The sequence below is a fragment of the Pezoporus wallicus genome, unplaced genomic scaffold, assembly GCF_028554395.1.
Source record: "Pezoporus wallicus isolate ANWC-B61680 ecotype Strahan unplaced genomic scaffold, APGP_CSIRO_Pwel_v1 contig_5261, whole genome shotgun sequence".
Lineage (NCBI taxonomy): Eukaryota > Metazoa > Chordata > Aves > Psittaciformes > Psittacidae > Pezoporus > Pezoporus wallicus.
Window position 1 is genome coordinate 686,966 of NW_026642423.1, and position 24,488 is coordinate 711,453.

The 24,488-nt window shown below is 41.7% G+C and overlaps 1 protein-coding gene across 2 annotated transcripts in view; it reads right to left on the reverse strand.

Annotated features, from left to right (window-relative positions):
• Nucleotides 1-3,238: 3,238 nt before the first annotated feature.
• Nucleotides 3,239-24,488, reverse strand: part of LOC130610421 (unconventional myosin-X-like) — a 94,526-nt gene continuing 73,276 nt past the window's right edge. For both annotated transcript variants that reach the window (XM_057430302.1, XM_057430301.1), the window contains 16 exons: nt 24,200-24,323; nt 23,467-23,710; nt 22,522-22,617; nt 20,779-20,872; nt 20,076-20,131; nt 18,490-18,632; nt 16,644-16,838; nt 14,186-14,343; nt 12,832-12,955; nt 10,683-10,980; nt 9,319-9,526; nt 8,398-8,534; nt 7,413-7,536; nt 5,420-5,869; nt 4,461-4,652; nt 3,239-3,911 (listed from right to left, as the gene is read on the reverse strand). In XM_057430302.1, coding sequence (XP_057286285.1) covers nt 3,798-3,911; nt 4,461-4,652; nt 5,420-5,869; nt 7,413-7,536; nt 8,398-8,534; nt 9,319-9,526; nt 10,683-10,980; nt 12,832-12,955; nt 14,186-14,343; nt 16,644-16,838; nt 18,490-18,632; nt 20,076-20,131; nt 20,779-20,872; nt 22,522-22,617; nt 23,467-23,710; nt 24,200-24,323 — 2,757 coding nt within the window. In that variant the 3' untranslated portion in view covers nt 3,239-3,797. The remainder of the gene's footprint in view (nt 3,912-4,460; nt 4,653-5,419; nt 5,870-7,412; nt 7,537-8,397; nt 8,535-9,318; nt 9,527-10,682; nt 10,981-12,831; nt 12,956-14,185; nt 14,344-16,643; nt 16,839-18,489; nt 18,633-20,075; nt 20,132-20,778; nt 20,873-22,521; nt 22,618-23,466; nt 23,711-24,199; nt 24,324-24,488) is intronic.

The window sequence follows — 24,488 nt, forward strand, 5'->3', positions numbered from 1 at the left end:
ACAGTCAAACAGGTTTAATATCTAGATATGTGTGCTTGTGCCGTAACTTACCAGGGGCTGTGATTCTGTGTATAAACCACTTCATGTTTATGGTGTAGGTGGTGATCATAAATTGTACCCTCTTCCAAAGCCTTACACCCACCCCTTGGCATGAAACTCTTTCATGTGAAATGAATGTTAGACCATATAAACTTGAATTAACTATCAGGGGAATACCAGGGTGGAGGTGAACAGGGACTGCATCACACTGGCACAGTGATAGAGGTGAAGTAACAAGGGAATGAGAGAACGCTGTGAGTCAGCCATTGACTTGGGCAGTTATTAACTGCAGCCAGTTGTAAATGAATACATGCATGTTGTCATGGTCATGCTGGGCCTGCAGCAGTGCATGTTTGTTGTCATGATAGTGATGCATCAGATGAAGCAAGTGGAGCTTGAAAATTCAACAGCTGCAAACAAGGACGCCCAGCTGGCTACCACCTGCTTTAACCCATGGCGACTGGGGTTAGCCGCACTGTTCAGCACCCAGAAAACATTCAGCTGCAGGTAGTCGGGGCCCAGCAACAGTGTGCAGGGCAGATGGGGGTATGTGGGCTCTGGTGGGATGCCTTGGTGCTTCATCGCACAAGGGCTGTACAGGACAGTAGGTTGGCCAAGCAGCCTATGTCTGGGTTTGACACCCTCCTCCACCCAAACAAGCAGTAGATGCCTGTTGTGGCTTAAGGCTTCCTAAGCAGAAACGAGGCAGAGCTGATGTGTCTCTGAAAGTACACAGAAAGTAGTGTAGCAGTTGACGAAAGAAAAGCAATTGCTGAAGGAAGCAGAGGCAGTTCCAGCCTCAAAGAAAGACCTGGCATGTCTATGCAAAGTAGTAAGTACGGAGAAACTAAAAATCTGTGAACAGATGGAAATGAACTTGCATAGCACTATCTCCAAGGCCCCAAATCTCTTGGAATATATGATCAAGGGATGACACTGTATTAATGGGGATTATGCATCACTGCTTGTTTTCCATACCTGTGCATGGATTGAGGGAACTTTTGCCTGCTAGTGGAGAGCCTGTCTGTCTTGCTGACAGCTGAGCTGCCCCAATCCAGATTTACCACTTCAGTGACACATGTTCTTAGGTGAACACCATGGCTGGGTCATGCTATTGTGTGAGAAGTGCAACTGGCAGCTTGTTTGAGCTAGCAGGACTGTCTGTTACTAGTGACTTCGGATGTGTGGAAGAGAAGGATGAAGCAGATCTGCTCTAAGCTGATGGAGATGATCTGCAGCCCAGGCCTTTGGAGCCGATTCATTCCTTGTTCTGCTTTCACCATAGTACCTGTTTCAGAACCAGTCCCTTGAGCTCACATGGGACATACACAAAGGTGCAACTGAGCCTCAGCATGAGCAACTGCAGCTGGAACCAAGGCCTCCCCTTTGTAGCGGCAAGCTTCTATAAGCTTCGTCACAAAGGCAAAATTTGCTTCTGAGAGGAAGGGCCATTGTCTCCTCATGCCACTGATGCCCACTTACAAGTTTTGAGTGTTAGAGCTCTGACTAAGCATCTTAACACGGGCACACAATGTTTGTGATTGAATACAGTCTGTGCAATCCAATAATTTATTAAACTTTCATCTTGTAAAGCCAGTTACAAATTAAAAAAGACAGCAGAAGGAATTCTGTAATAGAAATAAGCAAAATTACAACAAATAGTAATGGGAGTTACATTTCCAAGTGGGTTCAAGCTGCCTGCAGCAACCCAAGCGCCAGAACACAGAGCTAGTGCAGAGTTAGGACAGGGGTAATCAAGGCTATTCTGATACATAAAGAGATCTAGTCAGTGTACAGACAGATATAAAGCGTTGCTTATATCAGGTTGCCTCTACATTCCTGTTCACTCTCACTCATGACCTGGTTAACTTTTCATTCCTTGTGACAAGCAGGGGATGTCTGTAGGATCCTTCGGTAAAGCTATTTAAGGCAAAACTCCAGTTGAAGTTACAATGTACAGCAGTGGCTGTCCTTTTAGACTGGTTGTGTGGCGAGTGGACAGAGTGACTGCACATGCTGCAGTGCAGTGGAAATGAGAGCAAAGCATGAGTTATGTACAGGTGGGTTTCTTGTACTGTCAAGCTCAGAACTACAGTGTTGTGTGTCACAGTATTAGTGACATGGCACAATTTGATGATGAATTCAAACAGAAGCTGTTGCATACTGACTCCTAGGGTTTTTTCTATGAGTTTTCTATTTCATAGCTAACAGGCCTTATCTGCCACTTCTACAGAACTGGACAAGTCTGATTTCAAACATGGAACAAGACCCACATCACATACATCTCTTCAGTTTCATTAAGACACTGAATGGGCCTTTTCATTCTGGGATCCCAAGACTAGACAAGGGTCATAGTAAATGGCTAGCCACCAAGTTTCTTGATCACTGATGCAACCGATTTATGATGTGACTGATACTGAATATTGTTTTAAATGATGAAATCAAGTTTCTGAAGTCAAGAGACTGAAGATGACTCTCATCTTTCACTGACAAAAAAAAAAAAATCTGCTTCTTTAAATGGCAAGTAGCTGTAAAACCCTCCAAGAAGCAGTTGTTTTGGCAAAACACCATTGTTTTCAAGTTTTGCTGATGACGGGGGACCTAGAGGAGATTGGAAGTGGATTTGGGGATTCACTGATGGGAGCAGTTCCAATTAGAACTGGGAGGAGGATGAAAGGTTTGGCATCTGCTTACAGTAGCATAAGGGAAGTGAGAATCTTGCCTGTAACAATTTATCTAGGCATCTATTTGCTCAGTAGGAAAGAGTTAACTTAAAACTGAAGTTAAGGAATCCCAGTCATCCTAAAATCCCATACAGAGAAAGAAGGAACGTAACACAGGCAGGCTGCTCGCTATAAAAACCCCTGACCTCCATCCAAAACCTGAAGTTTGTGAAGAGAAGCTCTTTTGGAGATGCAGCTAAATCAATCTCACCTCCTCAGCTCTATGGGGGAAAGACAGTCATTCATTTTTAGGCATTAGGTGCTGCTTGGAATGTTCTCAGAATGGCACCCACTGACCTGCTTCAGTGGTGTTAGTCCCAAAGGTTTTCTCCTATGTTGGAGGACTTAGAATTTTAACTTAAAGTGCCACTTTTTACAGTTGTGGACCTGGGAACTTATATTGCAAGGGAAAGAATCACACTGGGTGGTTTTATGTTTGTTTAATGCTTTCTCAAGTAGGGTTTGACCAATTAATTGGCTTCAATTTTTCAAAGGCATTTTCTTTTAAGACCAGATCAGATCATTGGTACATCCTGAAGAAAAAGCCCACAGTGACTTCTATTTTGGAGTTGCTTGCAAAATAAATAAAACCCCATATTCTTTTAGCCTATCATGCTGAGATCCCATGATCACAGATTTTTGCCTGTTGGAAATTCATAAGGAAGCTCAAGTCTGTCTCCTGTAGTGCAGAAAAGATTCTTGTGGATTTTTCTGCCAGTATGACAGGTGAAAGCAGCAGAGAGACACGTAGGAAGAGGAGGATGCTTGTGATTTCTCTTCTTTAAGGTACATTGTTCATCAGACAAGCAAAGCAAAAACAAGGTTTGGGTCATTAATATTTAACAACAGTTGTTACTCTTTACTGTCTTTGGGCAGAGGTGCAAATCCTGTGGTTCTGTAGATGTCACTTCAGTTTTGAAATACAGTAGTCAGGCAAGTGGAGTTTTTAAAAAAAATCTTTGCTACACTTGTGCTGGCGAGTTGCAAATATTAACCATCAAACAACTGCCTCTCATGTGTGGCAGTTCATTTATATCACCTAGTCCAGATGCTGGCACGACTGTCCACACTGGTGGCTGATTTGACACTGCAGCGTTTCTTCACAATCATGTTGATGTATGCTTTCATGATCTTTATTATCTCGCCCACCTAGAGAGGGTATATAATAACAGAGGATAAGCACATCTAATATCACTGATTCCATTCTAAAGTCATGGCACTACAAACTTTGCATGTAGTACTAAATGTGAACACGACAGAAAAAAAGAAATGCTTGGCAAGTTTGTGCTCTGTTGTGGCAACACTTCAAAGGATTGTAGCTCAAAGAAAAACAACTTTAATGCTACTAAGCTTTTTTGGTGTTTTTGAACTCCCCATTCATATACTGGAAGGGAATGAAAAAAAACAAGCACATGCATATGCACCCAAAACTGGAAATTCCCAGTGCTTTGGAAAACCATTCAATCAACCTCATTCACTTTCTAGCCAGCATCTTTTTTTTTTCCTGTTAATCCCTGTATTCCAGAAGAGGTACCATGACACTTCAGGCTTAAGCTCCCCCCCCTCATCTTTTTCCTCAGCAGTCCAGTCCATTTAGCAAGACTTGTTGCATATAAACTTGTCTAGTCCTGCGAAACAAGAGCTTTGCTGAAGTGCCAGTAAAACTTCACATGCAGTAACTCTTGTGCTTTCATATACCTGGGATGTTTCAAAGAACATTTCTCTCTCATCCACTGTAATTTTGAAGGTGTTAGGCTGTGGTGCTCCGAAGAAAACAATGTGCTCATACTGAAAAGTTTCTAGTGGTTTAGGATCCCCTCGTTTGTAGACAGACACATTTTCAGTGCTAACTCCAAGCCAGAGATCATTTGGGAATCCACCCTCCTTGCACTGCAGAAAGAAAAACAAGAAATTTTGCACAAATTCAGTGACACAGTCCTTGAATCAAGGTAAAGTCCTCTATTTCTGGCTCCTATAGGACATTGCAAGTCTTCACCCTAATAGAAAAAAACAGGATGTCTGCAGAAGGAATCTTGTAGGCACTCCTGCTGCAAAGATTTAGAAGTGATGGCTGTGAGTCAAATAGCAGTTGAGCAATAAATAACATAATAGCTAACAGCTCTCATCAGATTTTTGAAGTGATTTAGGAAGCCAATATTCCTCTTAGTATTTTATAGATAATATAGTGAGAGCAAGCAACTTCCTATGGTAATTGACCTAGGCAGCAACAAAACTGATAAAACTGGAACTGTGCCTTCCTGCGCTAGAAGTGGTCTGACTGACACCGTCTGAGCATTTTCTGTTGTAGTGTTCTGCTGAACAGCCAGCAGGGACAACAGAGCTTTGTTCTGATTTTGCTTTCACTAACCACCATCTTCTTAAGGCCCCCACCCCAAATTCCCAAATTTCACTGCTCTTCTAACGAAATAGGAATCCCTCCATTTACCAGGATGCGCCAGCTTGTTTACCCTGTGCTCTCTTGTGCCTCACCTCTTCGGTTATGTGGTATTGTAGGCTCACCCTAAGCTGGCTATGGCAAAATGCAGCCAGTTCAGAAAATTCCCTTTGGCTGCTGAGCAATGTAGTACACATAGCTGCACCTGCTCTTCAGACTGATGCCTTTTGGTAGCCGAAACATGAGTTTATACATCACTTACCTCAACATCAAAGAGAGTTGACCCATAACCTGGCCACTCCTTTACAATGGACATGTATTTCACCATGGCTTGATGCTGAGACAGTCCGTGCAGCTTGGTCCATTTCTGTGCTATGCTTGCCCGAGCAGCTGAAAGCTCTTCCTTTACCCACATCTCCATCATCTGCTCCTCTTCTACCTTCTGCTTCTTTACAGAGCCTGTCTTGAAGCTACGTTTCAAAGTCCCCTCAAGGAAGCTGGTTCGTCTCCTCTCCAGAGTATGACTGGTAGTGCCGCTGCTCTTTGTTGAGTGCAGTATTTTGGATTTTAACCTGTTAACTGGGTAGATTCCATCAAGGGTCCAACTTATTTTAGAATAATCTCCATGAAGATACTGCAACCGTAGAGCTGCTAGGCGCTGCAGAGTGTCCTCTGGTGCAGGAAAATGACCATCTATGAGGCTTTCATGAGCCTACAAAGAAACAAAAAGTCCCCCAAACTCATTAGAAAGCAGAAGCACACTTTATTCACAGCTGGATCCATGTACAGATTCCTCTGGCATCTGTTCTTCCTAGCAGGAAAGACAACTCTAGAGGTTAGAGCAGAAATTATAATAAAGAAGTCAGTTTGCAACTAGTCAATGTGTGGAGAACACCTAGTTCTGCAAGCCTGGACAGGACAGAGATCTCTGAGGGCCTCCTATCCTGTACTGAAAGTCTTACAATGAGGACTTGTAAAGTCTGGAATAGATAGGAGAGACCATAATTGAGGCAATTTGTTTAGTGCTGTACCAGCTATAGCTCCTATGCGGAGATTATATTCAATACCAGAAAGTTAGATATAATAAACTCAAGGCTCTTAACCTCAGGCTCATTGCACATCAGCACCTTCCACCTCCTCCTCTTTCACCTGATGTCTCCCCCAGTCTTCTTGCTTCCTTTTGCCTGTTTTTCTGTTAAATATATTTACATGCTTTTTTTGTTACATCCATCTAATGTCTGGATAACATCTACTCCTACTGTTACTTCTCTTCCCCTCCTCTTTGCTAGTAAAAGCTACACAGACTGAAAGCCTTGTCAACAGGGAGTTTGGTACAACTGAATTTCTACAGAGTACCATGATGTCTTGTTCCTGACTGTTTCCTACTCATTCTGTAGTTAACAACATTTAATCTTCATTTCAAGAAAGCCTTCTCAGGGAACCACTGGCTGTGTGATGTACATGCCAACCATCTGACCATCAGAGAGTTTCATTCTTAAAGACACTGACCCCTTTAACACATATTTACTAATTTTCAACAGCTATAATTTTCTAAGGCAAGATCAGTGTTCATTAGAAGTAATAAAGATGGGACAAATCACACAGCTGAGTACTCCAGTCAGTTTAGTTTTGCATCTCTAATTGCAAGGTTATTTCATACGAGTGTGACCTCCCGCCTAACCAGCATCATTGTGCTACGAAGCATAGGGGTTTAAAACGATTACTCAGCAGATCAATACTGTCAACTACATTCTCTTTTCCTTTTTCTGTACCACTCTTCTAGTGCTTCTCCATTAATCAAAAGAAATTGCCCAAAAGACAGATTTTTTTTAGTCAGTTCCTGTAGCACCGCAAGGATGTGCTGGTTTTGTAAGCTTATATGCAGATAGATAGCCAGATTTTCCAGTTTTCTTTACACCTATACTTTCGCAAGCAGCTAGTTTTCATGATTCTTCTTGAATCTTTATCCAAATTTCTGTATCTTTCAAAATTAAATTTTAAAAGCATTTTATTATCATTGGTGTTCAAGGTTTTTTAAGCCCTTGTTCATTTTTCTTGCTTTTGCTAATACTCCTATTCCTAGAGAACTTCACAGTCTATCTGCTTGATAGATTCCAGGCAAAAATTCAGCCCATCAAATTCTTCTGTTCCAACAAGCATTCCCACTTCTAATGCAAAGGTAAGCCACTTTTCTGTATACTCCTGTGTGCTTCTGCCACCCTGGAAACTAAATCATTCTTCCAGAGTAAGCTTACCTGCTCAAACATGAAGGCAAACTCCACCCCATCTTTGGGAACATTCTCAATATCTAAGAAGCAATAAAGCTTAAAATACAGCTGCCACTGTCCTTCCTCCTCTTCTTCTTCAGACCCAGCAAGTCTGTAATATTGAAAAGAGAGTGAGAGGAGAGCAAATCAGTAACCAGGAGCACCACAGTACTGGGATGTCCACAGTGCAACTCACAGTATGAAGATACACCTGGATTTCTGAAACAGAGGGTATAAAACTACCTAATTGAGCAGGACAATTTCAGTGCAGCAGACTTTGCTGGTAACTTCCATTTTTCCCTCTAAGTCACATGAAAGTTTGATTCAGAAGGACCCAAAGTTCTTATCAAATATATCTGATCAAAAAATTGGATAATAAATGCAAGAGTTGGGGCAGAACACAAAGTAGTCCCCATTTTCAAGCTACTGTTTCCATTAGATCCTGTAATCCTGTGCCTGTGAAAAACATCAACCTTGCCACTATTTGGAACGATTTTATTTTTGTCTTTAGAACCACTGTAAAATAGATACTGGCACTGCAGTTTCTTGCACTGTTTATTGTTTTTTTTTGTATGCCTAGCCACAAAATCACAGCCCACAGTAAGAAATCAAAGCTGCATTTCTATGCTCAAATCTTTGCTCTCTCTTCTGGTATAGCTTTTATGATGTAATTTGGCAAGTTTGTTATCAGACTTCAGCAAACCTTGCTGAGCTCTGCTAGCAAACCATTATTCTTTGATAAAGGCACTACTGATTTTGCCTGAATAAAGCAAGCTTCTTCACCAAAACAGATGTGAACATGGTTTTCCTCACAGTGAGAAACAGTGCTTGAACCTTACCAGGGAAGCTCAAATCAGTGAATGGTTGAATCACTGCAGCTGCTTTGCATACAACTACCAGACTGCACTACCACTTACCCACTTAAGTGTAACATTCAACTAGGGGTTAAAGGTTTTATGAAACATTATTTTACCTCTCAAACTTGGCCAAGATATCAGCCACAATCACCCGACTCTCAACAGCACGGTCCACCTGCTGATTATGTTCAAATAGTGCAAACATGTTACGGCTGTCCTCCATTGCTAAACCTCGGATCAGCTTTTCAACCACCTGCAAAATTGGAGAGGGATCAGAGAGCAGGTATTACGCACACTTTCACAAGGAAGAATCAGTACCTCTTCACTCAAAATTTCATAGACCTCTATCACATGTCTCCCTTAGTTACCTCATTTTCATATTAAAGAATTCTGACCCTAAAAGATCAAGGAAGTCATTACTTGCATATGATCATCCTTGCTGTTCTTCTCTGAACTTTTTCTATCTCCTTTACCCTTTTGAAGATGGGGGAGTTAAAATTCTGTACAAGGTGCAGACACATAAGAGATTTATGTGATGACATTCTTGGTTCCTCTAATAACAGTTCCACTCTTTACTACTGTTTTTACATCTGTTTACCACTAATGTTTTCAGACATACCTATTATAATCTGAAATCTTGCTTCTGACCTGCCAACGATTAAGTTACAGTATCTCTTCCAGAATTACTACATTATGAACTGGAATTTCAACTTGTCCAGAAAACTGTGTTTTAGCAAGTCTTCAGAATTATTACCTTTCCAATGGGCAGAACACCAAAAGTGTTTAGATTTTGCAACACAATTGTTAAGTGACATTCTACAGCCTGGGCATAGGCCTTGCCTAATTCTGAACCTGCAGAATAAGCTGAGCTTTCCCTACAGACTTTGCAGACACAGCAAAAAAAACCTGTACCTAAAAAAGTAACAAGAAATTGGAGTTGAATGGGAAAAGGGAGTCCCTTCCACAAAGCCAATATCCAGACAGAGAGATGTGCTTACATCTAGTTAGAGCTAGATGTAACATTGCTAATGCATTACCTCCCCAGCACTTGTGTGGGAATTGATGGTTATTTTACAGGAGCCACCTCCATGGCAGTATACTGTTGTGGTCATTTCTTCACGGGTGAGAAGCGCCTGAATTTCCTCCTGGGAGGGCACAAACTCCCTCGTCTTTGTTCTCTTCAGGGAATCACTTATGAATTGCGCGTACCTGTCTATTTCTGAGCCTGGAAAAAGGTCTTTTACCCTAATTGTAAAGAGAAGCAGAAAAACCCATTACACAGTGAAGCAGAATTACCATGTAACATATTACCATATAATTCAGACTACTGTATGTAAAGCATTCAGTGGAGATACTGATGTCAAGTGCAGCCACAGGAAAAATGAACTCTATTTATTTCCTAAACCATACAACCTGATCTTATTAGTCATTCCAAGGTCACTTTGGTGGCATTTCTCAGCAACAGTTCAAACTTTCCGGAGTTTAGTAACAGCTGAAAATAATAGGATCGACCATCTCAATTTACGAAATTGAGATTAAAAACTATAAAATTGAATGTAATTTTTTTTCATTTATTCATGTTTTTTAATTTGCTGGCTGTGCTTGAGCCACCTCTACAGTATTTTTCTGAATCAGGAAGATAGGAAGTAGATGCTTGTACACAGCTCTCTTTCCTCCAAAGCCAGCAGTTCTAAGTGTAACAATATCTGTAACTCTAGTGATAAAACCATGAAATGGTGACATGAAATATTCCTCAGCATCTTTTAGAACCAGCCCCTGGTGTAGCTATTTGGTGTATTAGCACAGATTTCATCATGTTCCTTCCTGGCTTGGAAGGAATTAAATAGATTATCTTTCTCATCATTAATGAATGGAGTGAGATTACATGGCTGCAGCTCAGCCTCGGTGCAGACTCCTTGGAAAGCTGCATTAGATGCTGAAGAGGAATTAGAAAGAAATGTAAGTTATTTAGTTCATGAAAATTGGAAGTTAAAGCGGGTTAGAAATACAAATTGTAGCACTATGTGCTTAGGTAAGCACATACATACTGGAAAATTACAAACTGTGGAAAGGACCTTAAGATCATCCAGTTCCAACCCCCCTGCCATGGGAAGGACACCTCACACTAAACCATGTCACCCAAGGCTCGGTCCAACCTGGCCTTGACCACCCTTCCTTGGGCAACCCATTCCAGTGCCTCACCACTCTCACAGTAAAAAACTTCCTCCTTATAACTAACCTAACAGAACAACTGGTAGCAAAAATTGTGCACAAAGGTAGGAGGCTGCAACACCACAGGAAAATGTTTGCACAGGAGGAGGATGAGAGAGAGAACTACAACAGCCAGTTGGAAGATTGGCAGACAGAAAGGTTACAGGCTGCAAATAAAAAGGATGTTTACCTTCTAAGGTGGAACTTGAGGTAGCGCAGGATCCCTCTACTAGGAAGAAAAGTGCAGCTCATACATGACATCAGCTGCCAGTGGTGCAGGTTCCCAGTACTGTTGGGATGTGGCATGTGGTTGGTTTGTTTGATAAGCTGACAGTACACTTCATCACGAAGGGGCTTTAAATCATGGCAGGTCTGAAGAATGCCTTGGATAATAGGTATGGGGTCAGACACTGTCTCAATTTCCTGAAGGGAGTTAAAGATCTTCACTGCTTCATCCTGTAAGCTGCTGTAACCCTTCTCTTGTTGCACTGGGGAACAATCACAAAGGTGACAAGAAGTGAGCGTTACGTTCTACTGGCCCAGCAACACTATAAGCAACTGTACTAGCCTGTCACAAAAGAAAAGTGACCTGAGCATTAGCTCATCTCCTGAACTTTGTACTTAAAATTGACTAATGCTTCCCCTTTACATGCACAAATACAGATATAATTAGCATTTGCCAACACCTAACTTGCTACCACTGCAAATCCATTTTTTTTTATACACTGTGCAGAAAAGCAAAGTCATGTTTTTAAGGAAAACTAGCACTGAAATCTAGTTGAGGCTTCAGTGTCTGCAGATGAGGTGTCAAGAGACAGCTTTTGGCATTTCATCTGCAGACAAAGGAGAAAGGGTGGCAGAAAGTCAACTCTGTGTAGATGTCTCCTCACCTGAGAGCAGCTGTAGAGTGAAGAGTCACTAATGCAGTTACAGCTTTAGGTGCCTGGGTGCAGGCACTAAACCCTGGCTTGTTTATTTCCAATATTCTATGTTTTGCCCCTGAGCCAACACAGAATTTTGGCAAATTACCACTGATGCAGCTTTTACCTGTTGTTTAGAATTAAAATGCCTACTCCAAATCTGCTTAAGTTTCTGAAGCACCTGAATGTCTGCTTTAAATTGCTCAGAAGTGTGTGATACTACCATACTGCTGCAGGACTGCATCCTCTGACACATCTTTGGGGCTGTAGGTCCTTCTGAATCTCCTGTACAGCCATTGCTTCCCCAATGGCCATGCATTAATTGTACAGTACCAATACACAGCCCTGTAGCAAGTTCCACAGTGGTTTTGCTCTGTAATTCTTCTGTATTCCAGAATTTGTTTTTAATTTGCTTTTAATCTGCCACTTCATTTGATTGTTGTATCACGAGTGAGCAGTTACTCCCCTTTCACTTTCTCCATGATAGTACTCTAGTCCTAAAAGCTTCCTTTTGAAGCTGAAGAGTTCTCCTCTATCTAGTCTCTTAATTGTAGGCAAGTCTTTCTATGCCTTTAATCTCTGAGTAGGTTTTTACTTCTCCTGTATCTTTGTTAATATGTGAAAGGCCAAACTGAATCCTGTATTCAAGATGCGGGTGCATGATACATCAGTAAAGACACACAGAGACTTTCATTTCTAAGCTTTCAAAACCTTGCATTAGCTGTTGTGTTTCTGTGCTCAGCACAGGACTTGACATTTTCATTAAACTATGTAAATTTCTGTTCACTTTCCTAAGCACAACTAGATCGCTACCCATGCAACACTGTTTTTCCCATATACATTGCTTTGCATATCCAGATTGAAATTAATTTCTGAAAAGATTCTGTGGCCCAGTCATTCTGTGTTAGGGATTCTTCTCTAGGGCTTCAGCAACAGCTTTCAGTTTTAGTATTGCCAAACAGTCTGGAATCATCAGCTAATGACCTCAGTTTGCTGGTGGCCTACCATACAGTCTAGCTCTTTCACATTCCTGAAGCTTTTGAAGAAACGATTCATCTGGTTTTACAGCAGCTTCTGTATGTGGGAATAATATCCCACTGCCAGTTGCATAATGTAATCCTGGAGCTATTCACAGTTGCAGCTAAAGGATGACAGGCTGCACAGACAGATGATAAACTGCCTGCCCCCATTTACTTTAACACTTAGTGTCCTTAAGATCCAGGACAGTGGACACAGAATAAATTCTGGGCTGTGAAAGGATCTGCTCCCTCTCTGAACCCTGTGGGCTTCCCAAATGAATGTAAACCCAAATGAACTTCACCTGCACAGAGAGTGCTTACAGACCACTTTTGTGGTGTTTAGGCTCCACACTGATCCTCAAAATGTGTGCAGATTCTGTCACATGCATAAAATACTTACAGTTGACACTAACATCTCCATATGGTAGTGGGAGCAATGGCGAATGCAATGGGTGCTGGGTGTATCGCAAGATTGGGTTCCTCCTATATGTCTGTTCCACAACTTCAAAGTTTGTGCTGTTTTCCTGGGGGGGGGGGAATAAGAAATAAAAGAGGATTATAATGATCCTTAAATGGGGTCAGACCTTCACAGGATGTCCTTACACATTTATGTTCAAGCTCAACCACCTTTATCTAATTTTCTGGAGGTCCATAGAGGGACTACGGGACAAAAGCATAATTCACGTATCAAAACTGTTCTCTATGTTATTGCTGAAAATTAAACACAAGAATAGCCACACTGGGTCATACCAAGCACAGGATCCTCACTTCAAATGTGGCTTGTGGCTGATACCTAATGCAGGCATGTAACAGACATATATGACATGATTCCTCCCTGGTATATCCTTCAAGCTTTCAACAGTAAACGGTTAACAGAGTTTCTGATCACAGATCCGCCATGTTTAATATGTAATAATGAGACTGGCCTCCCTGCATTTGCCTGGTTGTACTCCATGTGTTTACAGAATGGACAACCAAAGTGCACATGGTGTTAAAAATCTGGGCCTGTCACTCTCGTATATATTGGCATCACCTTCCACATTTCATCCTATATTCCTTTCCTAATAATACTTAACATTCCATTTGTCCTTGAACCCCGAGCTGAAATTTTCCAAGGTTCTCCACGATCACTCCCAGCTCTTTCTTCCCAAATAGTTACTATACAATTGCATCTAGTTTAGAGCTCATCACAATGCATATGTTTTCATTACATTTCTTCTGAAATATGCTTTGGTCTCTCTTCTAATATGATTCTACATTTAATTTGCTACAGTTTCTGGAAAGAAGCCTTTTCAATAACTACTCCTGTTACAGTGGCACAATTTCTGCTATTTTGAAGGATGTTTTCTTTCTGCCCTTTTACTCTGCTATTACCCACTCAAGCCTAAGGTACATGGAGGACTTCAGGGTACAGCAAAGTCACATGGCTGGTATGAATGGAAATTTTTATATTTGTGTCCAGAGGATGTTTAGGAAAGGATGAAACAGGGATTTGCAATTTGTAATTACACACAGTTGTAGCCTAGACTTACATAGATCAGATAACATGCTAATTCAAAGTAAAATTAACATAAGATTTGATTGTTTAGTTTCACAGTCATTTAGGTTTCCTCACTCCCTGCCCCCTCCCCCCCCCCCCCCCCGCCCCAGTACAGCAACCTCATTTCTTGCCACATTCTCAGCAATGACTGGGTAAGGCCAGTGGTGATCTGGCTGCTCCCAACTCACTTGGTAATTAGCATAATGCCACCTACCCTGATGTCACGAATGAGTTGCTGTGTAGGTGTTTCGATGGGAACTTTACTGTCAATGACACCTTGAATGGCAGAAGCCCAGCGCATAGCTTCATTCAACAGCTTCGTGTACAGTCTGTAAGAGTGCTTTCGCCCATGGACAATGATGTTCCAATAGCCTGTGGAGAAATAAAGAAGCTGGAAGGTAAAACTTGCTTCCATATTATGTAGTTGACTGGAGGTCAGCACATGTGACACCCATCTACAAAAAGGGAACTACAGGCCTGTCAGTCTGCCCTTGGTGCCCAGGAAGGTTATGGAGCAGATCATCTTGAGTGCCATCATGTGGCATCTACAGGTGATGAGTGGAGTTAAACCCAGTTGGTGGCCAGTCACAAGTGCTGTTCCCCAGGGCTCAGTACTGAGGTCAGTTCTGTTTAATATCTTTATCAACGATCTGGACAAGGTATTGAGGGCACTCTTAAGTAAATTTGTTGGGTATAGACAACACCAAGTTCAGCAGAAGTGTTGATCTGCTGGAGGGCAGGAAGACTCTACAGAGACATCTGCACAGGCTGGACCAATGGGCCAACTGTATGAGGTTTGACAAGGCAAAGTTCTGGGTCCTACACTTGGGTCACAACAACCCCATGCAATGCTACAGGCTTGGGGAAGAGTGGCTGGAAAGTTGCCCCACAGAAAAGGACCTCAAGGTGGTGTCCAACTGCTGGATGAACATAAGCCAGCAGTGTTCCCAGGTGGCCAAGAAGGCAAACAGCATCCTGGCTTGTATCAGAACAGTGTGGCCAGCAGGACTAGGGAAAGCGATTGTCCCCCTGTACTTGGCATTGGTGAGGCCACACCTCAGAACACTGTGTTCAGGTTTGGGCCCCTCACTATAAGAAAGCCACTGAGGTGCTGGAGTGTGTCCAAAGAACAGCAATGAAGTTGGTGAAGGGTCCAGAAAAAAAAAGTCTTATGAGGAGTGGGTGACGAAATTGGGGATGTTTAGCCTGGAGAAAAAGAGGCTCAGGGTAGACCTTTTGAAAGGAGGTTGCAGTGAGGTGGGGGTCAGTTTCTTATCCCAAGGAACAAGCAATAGGACTTGCGGAAATGGCCTCAGGCTGCACCAGGGAAGGATTAGTTTGGATACTGGGAAAAAATTTCTTCACCAATAGGGTTGTGAAGCATTGGAACAGGCTGCCCAGGGAAGTGGTGGAGTCACCATCCCTGGAGGTGTTTAAAAGACATGTAGATATGGTGCCTAGGGACATAGTTAAGTGATGGACTTGGCAGCGCTAGGTTAGCAGTTGGACTCAATGATCTTAAAGGTCTTTTCCAACCTAAATAATTCTATGATTCTCTTCCTGTTTGTAGCACATGTCAGAGAAAACCCTTGCTGCTTTGATAGCAACATATAGCTTGTCTAGTTAAAATTGACTAGATACACATTAATGCCCCTATTCCCAAAACATATTTATCAGCAGGAAGGTCCTAATTCAAATTTTGTACAAAGACAGCTTTCCAAGATAGATCTTGCAGTATAACATGAATACTTCCCTGCCAATCAGGCAAGTCACTTTCACAGACAGCATTTGGGATACACTGTGCTATTCATCACTCAGAAAATGACCATTCTACACATAACACCCAGTCAAATAGCCAAATGAATTCTCATAGCTTTTAAAAATACTGTATTTGTCATAAACTGAGAGGTGACAAATTCGCCTTGCTAAAAGCAGCCCTAGATACTTGTTGTGATCAAAAACATGGACTACTTGTTGTAAGCAGAAGAAATTTTCTCTCATCTCACTTTACTAAATGCTTCCAGCTTCGAGCCCCTTTTAGAAATACCCCAAGTAATTCCACTACTCAAAATGTCCAGTATTTCAAGTCTTGTTCTAAGGCTCATTTTCTTTGTCAGGAGGATTTCACCCTTTTTCCCTCCTGAACTCGTAAGGCAAGCCAAGGAGGATCATGCCAGATCCTGCCTTCTCAGAACTGTGTGACACTGCACAGAAAGCAAACAGAGGCCCTTATAAACTTTTGTTTCTAACGAGTTAAATTATGCTACAGAAAAGAGTGTATGCCACTGCTGTTATTTAAGACAGTAACATTGTCCCCAGAGACAAATGTAGGTCATGCTACAAAGTGACAGTTATTTATAGAGATGTTCTGATAATTACAGTGTCAACTACAAGAATTCATGTCCCTTTGCCGATACAAATAGTAACACTACTCAGTGAAAAAACATCAGCACTGTGTAACTCCATCAGGGGTGAGGGACTTACTGTCACTTGCACACTCTTGCAAGTCTCTTACAGTTTCTGTGAGAAAAGATGTTTGAAGCCAGACACAAAGCCTCAGATAACATCAAGACCACCTTCTCAACATGACACACCACTACATTCCTGCATTATCCCTTCTTCAGGGAACTTCACGCATGGACGTCTGCTCATTATCACTTTCTTCCTCTTACCTGTGTCCTTGAAGACCCTCTCATCAGGCTGTACTACGGAGCAGAGGCTATTGAGCACTAGTGTGCCAAGTTTGGCAGCTGTGCGCTCAGATGACTTGTAGTAGTCAAGGGCAGTATTTGTCAGAACAAACCAGCGTTTCTTCATCTTCAGAGAGGACATCTTGTTGTTGCTCTGAACCTCCTTATGAAGCCAGCCTAGCACAGGAATACAGACATGTCAATGGTTTTGCCATCACAGCAATCTTGTCTCTTGCCTGGTGGCTCTCTAACTCAGGGACAAGATTTCCACCCCTCTGCAAAAGGCTCATGCTGGGACCTACCAGCTCTGCTTTACTGGCTGCGGCAGTATTCTGTACAGTCTCTGTAAGAAAGTAGCCCAAAATTTTCCACTGAGCTGTTCCATCCTTCAACTCTATGTACTTTTTTTTTAATAATCTGTGGTTTAGTTTGTCATCACCATGAGGGCATCCTCTATTAAGAATGCTTCTTTCACAAGTCACAAACGTGAAAAAATACTTTACAGTTCATTTCTCCAAAGAGATGCCAAATGCTTATCCAAACCTCAATGAAAAAGGTTTGGTGATACATGCATCTCTTCCTCCCATGGTCAGGAAAAATATGTCTCCTCTCATTTTACATTCAACACTATAAAAGAAAACATAACAGTCTGAGTTGTGAAAGCTGTCAAAAAGGCAATTTTCTATTCAGATCTGTAAAAGGTAATGTCCACCCACAAGGCAAAAAGTTCAAAGAATGTGGGACTGAGCCCAGAGGTTCCATATAAAGAAAAGATAAAGAAACAGACCTTCCTGAACATGTGCCTTCATGACTACGCCACTGTCACACTTACTATGAAGTGCAGAGCATACACTGACTTTGTAAAGTAGCATTCCCTTTTATCTTAAACTAATGAACAATACAAGATGAACTGCTGCCTTGCAATTAAGTATTTAAAATTTAAGGTACTCACACTGTTGTTTGATACTCTGCTTTATATCATTTAATCTTTTTAAAATATTTAAGACTAGGATGGAAAGCTTTTGGTAACCCACTTTTGGTAACCCTCTTCTTCCTGTCCTCCTGCCTTGCCACGGGTACTCTTAGACCTTTATTCATCACAGACACTTTCTGGAAGGTGTAAGGCAATTTGCTCATGCTCCTGCCTTCCACAGATGGGATCAGGAGTGTCTTCATACCTTTAAGACCATGTGATGGGCGGAAAGTACTAAGGGAATTTAAAAATATTTGAGGCAAATGGGGTAATATTTGTAATATGTGTGATCAGAACTCATGCATCAGGTCCTCCATCACCAACTAAGCTCTAAACAGAGACAAAATTCTTTTCATCTCGCTATGTCGACCCTCATCAGGTTAGTTTGTTTAGCTGAGGACAACAGCAATCCCACAAAGCTCTCTCTCCCTCCCTCTCTACATGACAGGTGTCAGAAGGAACAGCGCTTTCTGAAAACAAAAGCTGCAGTGTCATGTCACGGTCAGTCTAAGCCAGCTGGTCCTAAACAGCAGTCATGCTCCCTTCCTGTTCCCTGACAGCATTTGCTGGACATGTTGAAATAAGCTACAGAACTAACATCCAAAAACTAAACATATAAAGAAGTACTTATTTTTTCCAGCTTTAGCTTTTTGAAACCACCTGACAGGGAATCATATATGAGTCAGTGCCAGCATAACACAGGACATGACAAGCAGCAGGCAGGAAGGTGGAGAGGGGCAAGGAATGATTGGTTTGGGGGAGCAGTTAGATGGGATTAGCTGCAATCACACCTCCCTACAGATCATAAATGGAAGACGAGTTTCATGTATCATAATCACATTCATTTCCTTTTACCTCTCACAAGGAACTCTTGGCCATCAACCTTAGATTCGCCTTTTGGTTTCTGCAGCAGGGAGATCCAGTGATGCATCTCCTCAGGAGTGTCGCTGTTGCAGTGAATAACTCGATTTGCTGTGATGATCACAAAAGAATTTGGTCTGCCAGAAAATAAAAGCATTGAAATTGTTGTAACCATAAAAATATCTCAACTCACAGCACACCCAAAACCATGTTCTCTACCTTTCCATATACAATGCAGAAAGAGTCTCTGAATACAAACTACAGAGGAGTGTAGAAAAACTTAAGAGCATCTCCTTTGCAGCTGATCTGAAAACTGATGAATGCAGGGACCAGATAAATGGAATTAAACATCTTTCAAAAGCTATTTCTGAAGACTAGAAAACATTAATCAGTTAATGACCAGCTGTAAAATGTCCTGGGTTCATAGGCACAGGACTTTGTTCTATCCTCCAATCGTACGGAGCTAGTGTTAGTACCACTAGACTGAGCTAGTACAGCCATTATCCTCATAGTTATTAACACCAGGCATGCAGCAGCAAACATAGGTCCCGACAGGGTCCTAAGTTAAAATGGGTTTGAGACTGGTTTTTAAGAGTATGAGCCGATCCTGGCAAAATAGAGGAAAAAACATTATGTTACTCCTAAATGATTCTGTTCTTCTCTTGCAACAGACAAATGCGTCCTCCCAAAAGAACATTCACAGCTCTGCACAGAATTGATGCTCTACAGGAAAATGGAAAAATACAAATATGACCAGTTCCAAGAGGACAGACTCAAAGCTTTGAAAGCAAACACAGATTTCTGTTCAGTTTACTATTTGTGCCTAGGTATTTTTACTGGTACACAGATTAACTACGAGGAAGCCATGCTGAGAACTGGCTAAAACATTATGATTAATGAAATCTTAGTCTGCTAACAAGATACGCATTTCCTAAACTAGTAACCCCAAAGGCTTGATAACCTGTGTGAGAAAAAAAGAAAAACAGACCACAGAGGTAAATAATAGCTAACATTTTACTCCAGCACTGTAGTAAGAATCTTTGCCCTGGCTGAACCTGTTAACACTGTGGGAAATAATTAAATGTTAATGTAAGTGATATGAAATGTGTCTTCTCTGAAACAAACCAATCTGGGAACTAAAGGTCTGTGTTCTGTTGCACTGCAAAGATTTCAAGAACAATAGAGATTTCTCAATTTATCCATTGTTTTCCACATTGGTGTTTCTTTCCACTAAATTTATAACAAAATTACTCTGTTAAAAAACCGGAAGTGCTGCTTTTGCTGGACATTTTCGTTCAGTGTTAGTAATAGGTAAACCTATAATTCCTTGAAATTGAGATTATGCTGTTTCCACTTTAAAGAGGAAAAGAAGACCATTTTCACTCAAAGCAAACATATGCGGTGTGCAATTCATGCCTGTGAAATGACACAGCTTGAAACAAGCTACACTTCAGTTATGTTTACATGGAAAAGAATTCTCATGAATTTAAACAAATGTAAACCCCAGATAAAATCTGGACCTACCCACAAAAATGTTAGAGAGTTTTTGATCTAAGAGATGGTCACGTTGCTGTACCTACCGATCAGGATTGTCTGAGGCACAGACAGAGTCAATAAGCCCAACATCCAGGGTTCCCTGTACAGTGAGAAAGACACAGAGAACAGCAATTGCTTGCATCTTAAATTACAGACATTTTCCTTCATGAATGGGATTGGAACTGAAAATATCATTCTGAATTCTAACAGCTTGAGTAGAAATTAATATGTGAGAAAGGCACGAGTGAGTCACCTTTGCTCCCTGAACAGCACGAGAAGATGTGCAAGGGCTCCATAGGACTGGAGGAAAAAGAGCTACAAATTTCCAAAGAGCATTATGAGGGTCTGAAATAACTTTCACTGGTATCTCAGTACTGGCAAAATACATAAATACATTGTTCTTCCCAACTGTGTATCTTCTGTCTGGAGTAACTGTGACCCAGAGAGAAGTCCCAGACTAGTCCTATAATCCCATCAAAAGGCATTTTATCTGCATAAGGCAGCTCCAATTTTTCCCTCAAACCAAAAACAGCCATTAGTGATGAAGCTGAGCCACCCACCACAACTACCATGTTCCCCACTGCTTACCCTTTGTTCTATCATCTTTGTTGTTTCTTTATAATAATTGTGCAACTTTCTTACGCAGCTGATGAACTACATCACTGCAAGTGCTGGAAAAACATGCACAGAACAGTTAAACACAGAGGGCTCTAAGCACGTGCACAGACTGGTTGCACAGTAACTCACCACAGCATTTTTTGGATTGGCCTGTTCATCTTGCATTTCCCTCAGCTGCTGCGCTGTAGCGCTGTGTACTCGGCTCAGGACGTTAAACCAACCACTGGCAATAGAAACAGACTCACAGTTAAGATTTGGGTAGTGAAACTAGCTGTAGAATATGATCAAGGAACCTGGAGAGCTGCCAGCGGGAAAATTTCTTCATTCACAATTTCCTGAGGATTATAGTACAAAATGTCTCTTGGGCTGATCATACCAGATTCTAATGTCATCCTTCCTCCCTCCCTATTTATCTATGAAAATTCTGTGCACGTTCTCCAACCCACTGACAGCTGCTCCCACAAAATCCAGTTTTCTACTTGCTATTCAAGGAACTGGAAGCAGGCAATCGCTTTACATAATCACATGTCGGCAGACTGAGAAGAGCATACAGTAGTTGTAAAGCAGTCAGGATCAGTTGGGAATCTTGCTGGACTAGAGTCCTAGAGGCGGCTGAAAGCCTTTCTAACTAGTGTCTCTCTGATCTGCTCATAAACTCAAAAGTCTTCTGGCTGCCAATCGTGCAGGATTTATAAGTTAATTTGGAGTTAAATTATTTGGCTGTGAAAGAGCTTCTCATTACAGACGTATCTCGAGGCTAATCTCTGTTACAGAGCAAGCAGATTCTTATCTGCAGCTTCCAATGATTATCGACAAACATCTAGACTCCATGAAGGATTCTCAAATTGGATACTCTATCAGATCTGCTAATCTTGCTACTGCAAGATAAGTGTTGGTGCTTTCTTGTGCCTCAGAACAGAGACTTGATACGGCATTGACAGAGGCCACATTTGTTTTATACTTCTAGCAATTCTGCAATGTTATCTTAGGGCAGGCCCATTCCTTTTCCTTCCAGTTGTGGAAGTTCTGGGTTCAGAAGTTACTGTTTCTTCAGCTACTGCCCCTTGAATTTGCCTGTTTCTTGTTCATGTGGCTGTTCTTCAGACTATTTCTGTTAGTGTCTAAACACCTTCCCCCACACTGTTCCTACATCCAAATGAAATAATAAACAACCCTAAATAACTTCATAGAATCAGATTAAAGTAGATCAGAGAAGTAGCTACACTGGCTGAGCTGAGAGAGTAGAAGCCTTGGTAGCAGTGGGAAAAGTGGGAAGACATGAGCAGCTATGGACAGTAACCTCTTAACTTGGCTTTGCATAGGCAGAATAGGTGGTCCAACCTGCCCTTAAATGACTGATCCCCACTGTCTGGCCAGGACACCAAGAAGGAAGGACATGAGTCATTTGCTTTGCACTGAGAAAAATTTATCAGATGACACTACAGACTGATAAGCTGCAGCCTCTTCTCTGTCTCCTGGGTAAAACCCAGCTGCTCTCGCAATCATTTACAGACAACATGAATAGACTTTTTGTTTGATTCAAGATTCCATTTAATAAATAAATCAGCTATTAGATGTTCCAGTTTACGTTAAGGTTTTGTGTGTCTCCTGAAGTAACCCTTGAATTCAGCATGCTCACAGCCACATAAGAAGGTGGCAGTCCTCTGAGGCTGAACCACCATCCCAGAAGCTGCAACTGGGAGTCCTCAGAGTAGGTGTGGTACCTCCCAGTAAGCACAAAGTGACAGTCAGGAATGAATCCCCTCTTTTCTCCAGCAAAAGGGAAGTGATTACATTTCCCAGGCTGTCCCATGAGCAAGTTGGGTCACACTTGCACTGAATGGACAAACCTAACAAAACCTCCTCTTGTACCTGGCATCCTCTGGTGACTCTGCGACAATGTGATAAACTCTGTCTTCTGTCACAATGTCCAAGGCATTCTCCTTTTCATGAATGTCCACAATCTCTCTGTAACACAGCAAATCACAAGAGTCAAGCCCAAAAACCTTTCACAGGCATGAATTCCATCTGGCCAACTTTTTTTTCCACATTGTTACCATTCAACATAGAGAAGGGAAAGCACTGATTCAGATGGCTTATAACCCCAACAGAAACACATTTTTTCCAACATACATTAAGGATTTTAGGATCTCCTTAAAAATATTTGTGCTGTTAATCTACTACAAAAGCAAAGCTTAAGGTGTTAAATGGCTTTTTAAGACACCAGCAGACTACAGGATTACATGGAAGAAGAGATAACAAGGAAGTTGATACAGAGGGTGGTTTACAAGTGGGATGTGCCACACTGTTCGGCACTTTACAGGACCACATAATGCTAACAGATGACTAGTCTCTCCTTTCCTACAGCAGGAGCTGAGAAATTGGCTAAAGCAGCAAAAAGAGCATCCGGGACTCAGGAAAAAGCATAGTACATGTTGCCAAATTCAGATCCCACTGTGAGCTTCATACCACCTCTGTGAATGCCTGGAGATGCCAGGAAACAGATGGAGTCAGGGTAGGGGAGAGTGCATGGGGTATGTACTTAATTAGACCCTCCTGTTCTGGCTCCTTCCATGGAGCTTGGAAAGAGCTTCTGCTGAATTATGAAATGCAAGTCTGGAAAAAGAACTACCAAGTAATTCCGGACTCCCTCCAGAATAAAACTACAAGTTCTAATTGTCTTTTTCTTTCCTTATGTTTCTGATTCTCCTAGCCCTATGGGAAATACATAGGCTGATGAACTGGCAGCACTAAACACTTCATTATTAATTTAGAGCGTGAATACTGGGGATCACAAGGATTTACTTCTTCACTCACTTTGCCCTTCTGATATCAATTGTCCCCTTCAGCTTTTCTTCGCTATCATTCTCAAAGTACATCAGCTTGGATTCTCGAAGCACAAACCAACGACGTTTCCAGTTGCGACGTGAAAGTGTTGACATTCCTCCACCTTTTTTATACAGCCAGCCTGACTTCAGTGCCTCTTGCTTGGTGCGAAACCACATGAAGGCCTCGTTCTTCAGAACACACCAGCGCCGCCTCCATGGGTTCATGAGACCTCCTGAAAAGCAAGGAAGCAAGATTTCATCAGACATGCAACAAGGCCCATGCTTCCATTCTGACCCTCCTTCTTTGGCACTCGGTAGGAACTTCAGTTCCTAGATGAAACAAAGGAGCTGAAGGAGGGAAATAAGGTTATGCTTAAGTCTGGACAGAGAAAAACCACAACAAACTAGTGAAACAAACACAAAATATAGAAATACATGCATTACTGTATTTTTATACTATCTTCAGTTTTGTAGCTCAGAATGAGTAATTTAAGCCCATACTAAGAGGGCACAATTAAGTCCCAGTGGCAAAGAAAACCAGTCCAATTCCCTGACATCCACCTCCTAGTTGTTTGATTTGCTTGCATTAAATAAAAGGAGGGGGAAAAAAAGAGATTAAACAGAGAACTAAGAGAAGACGAAGATGATGGCTCTGGAGAAACAGAAGAGGGAAGTGGGCTTTGTGGATTTCATCCTTCCAAAGTGTTGGCTAAAGCACTTACCTTTCATGTAGAGATAGCTGTGAAAATAGGGTGGTCCTGTGCCATTGAAGAGAGTGACTCTTCCATTACAAAATTCTTCATCTGTATCAATGTAAACATCCACTTCTTCTTCACTCTCCAGGAACTACAAAGAAAATAGGAAATACAGGCTACTCGGGCTCTCCTGATTGCAGGAGTGGAGCAAATTAAGAAGGTTAGAGAAGTCACATGATCAGAAGGTGCAAAATTACACATACTCCCTGTACAAAAAAAGCAATACAGTAAAATCAGAGGCTTGACCGCTTACCCA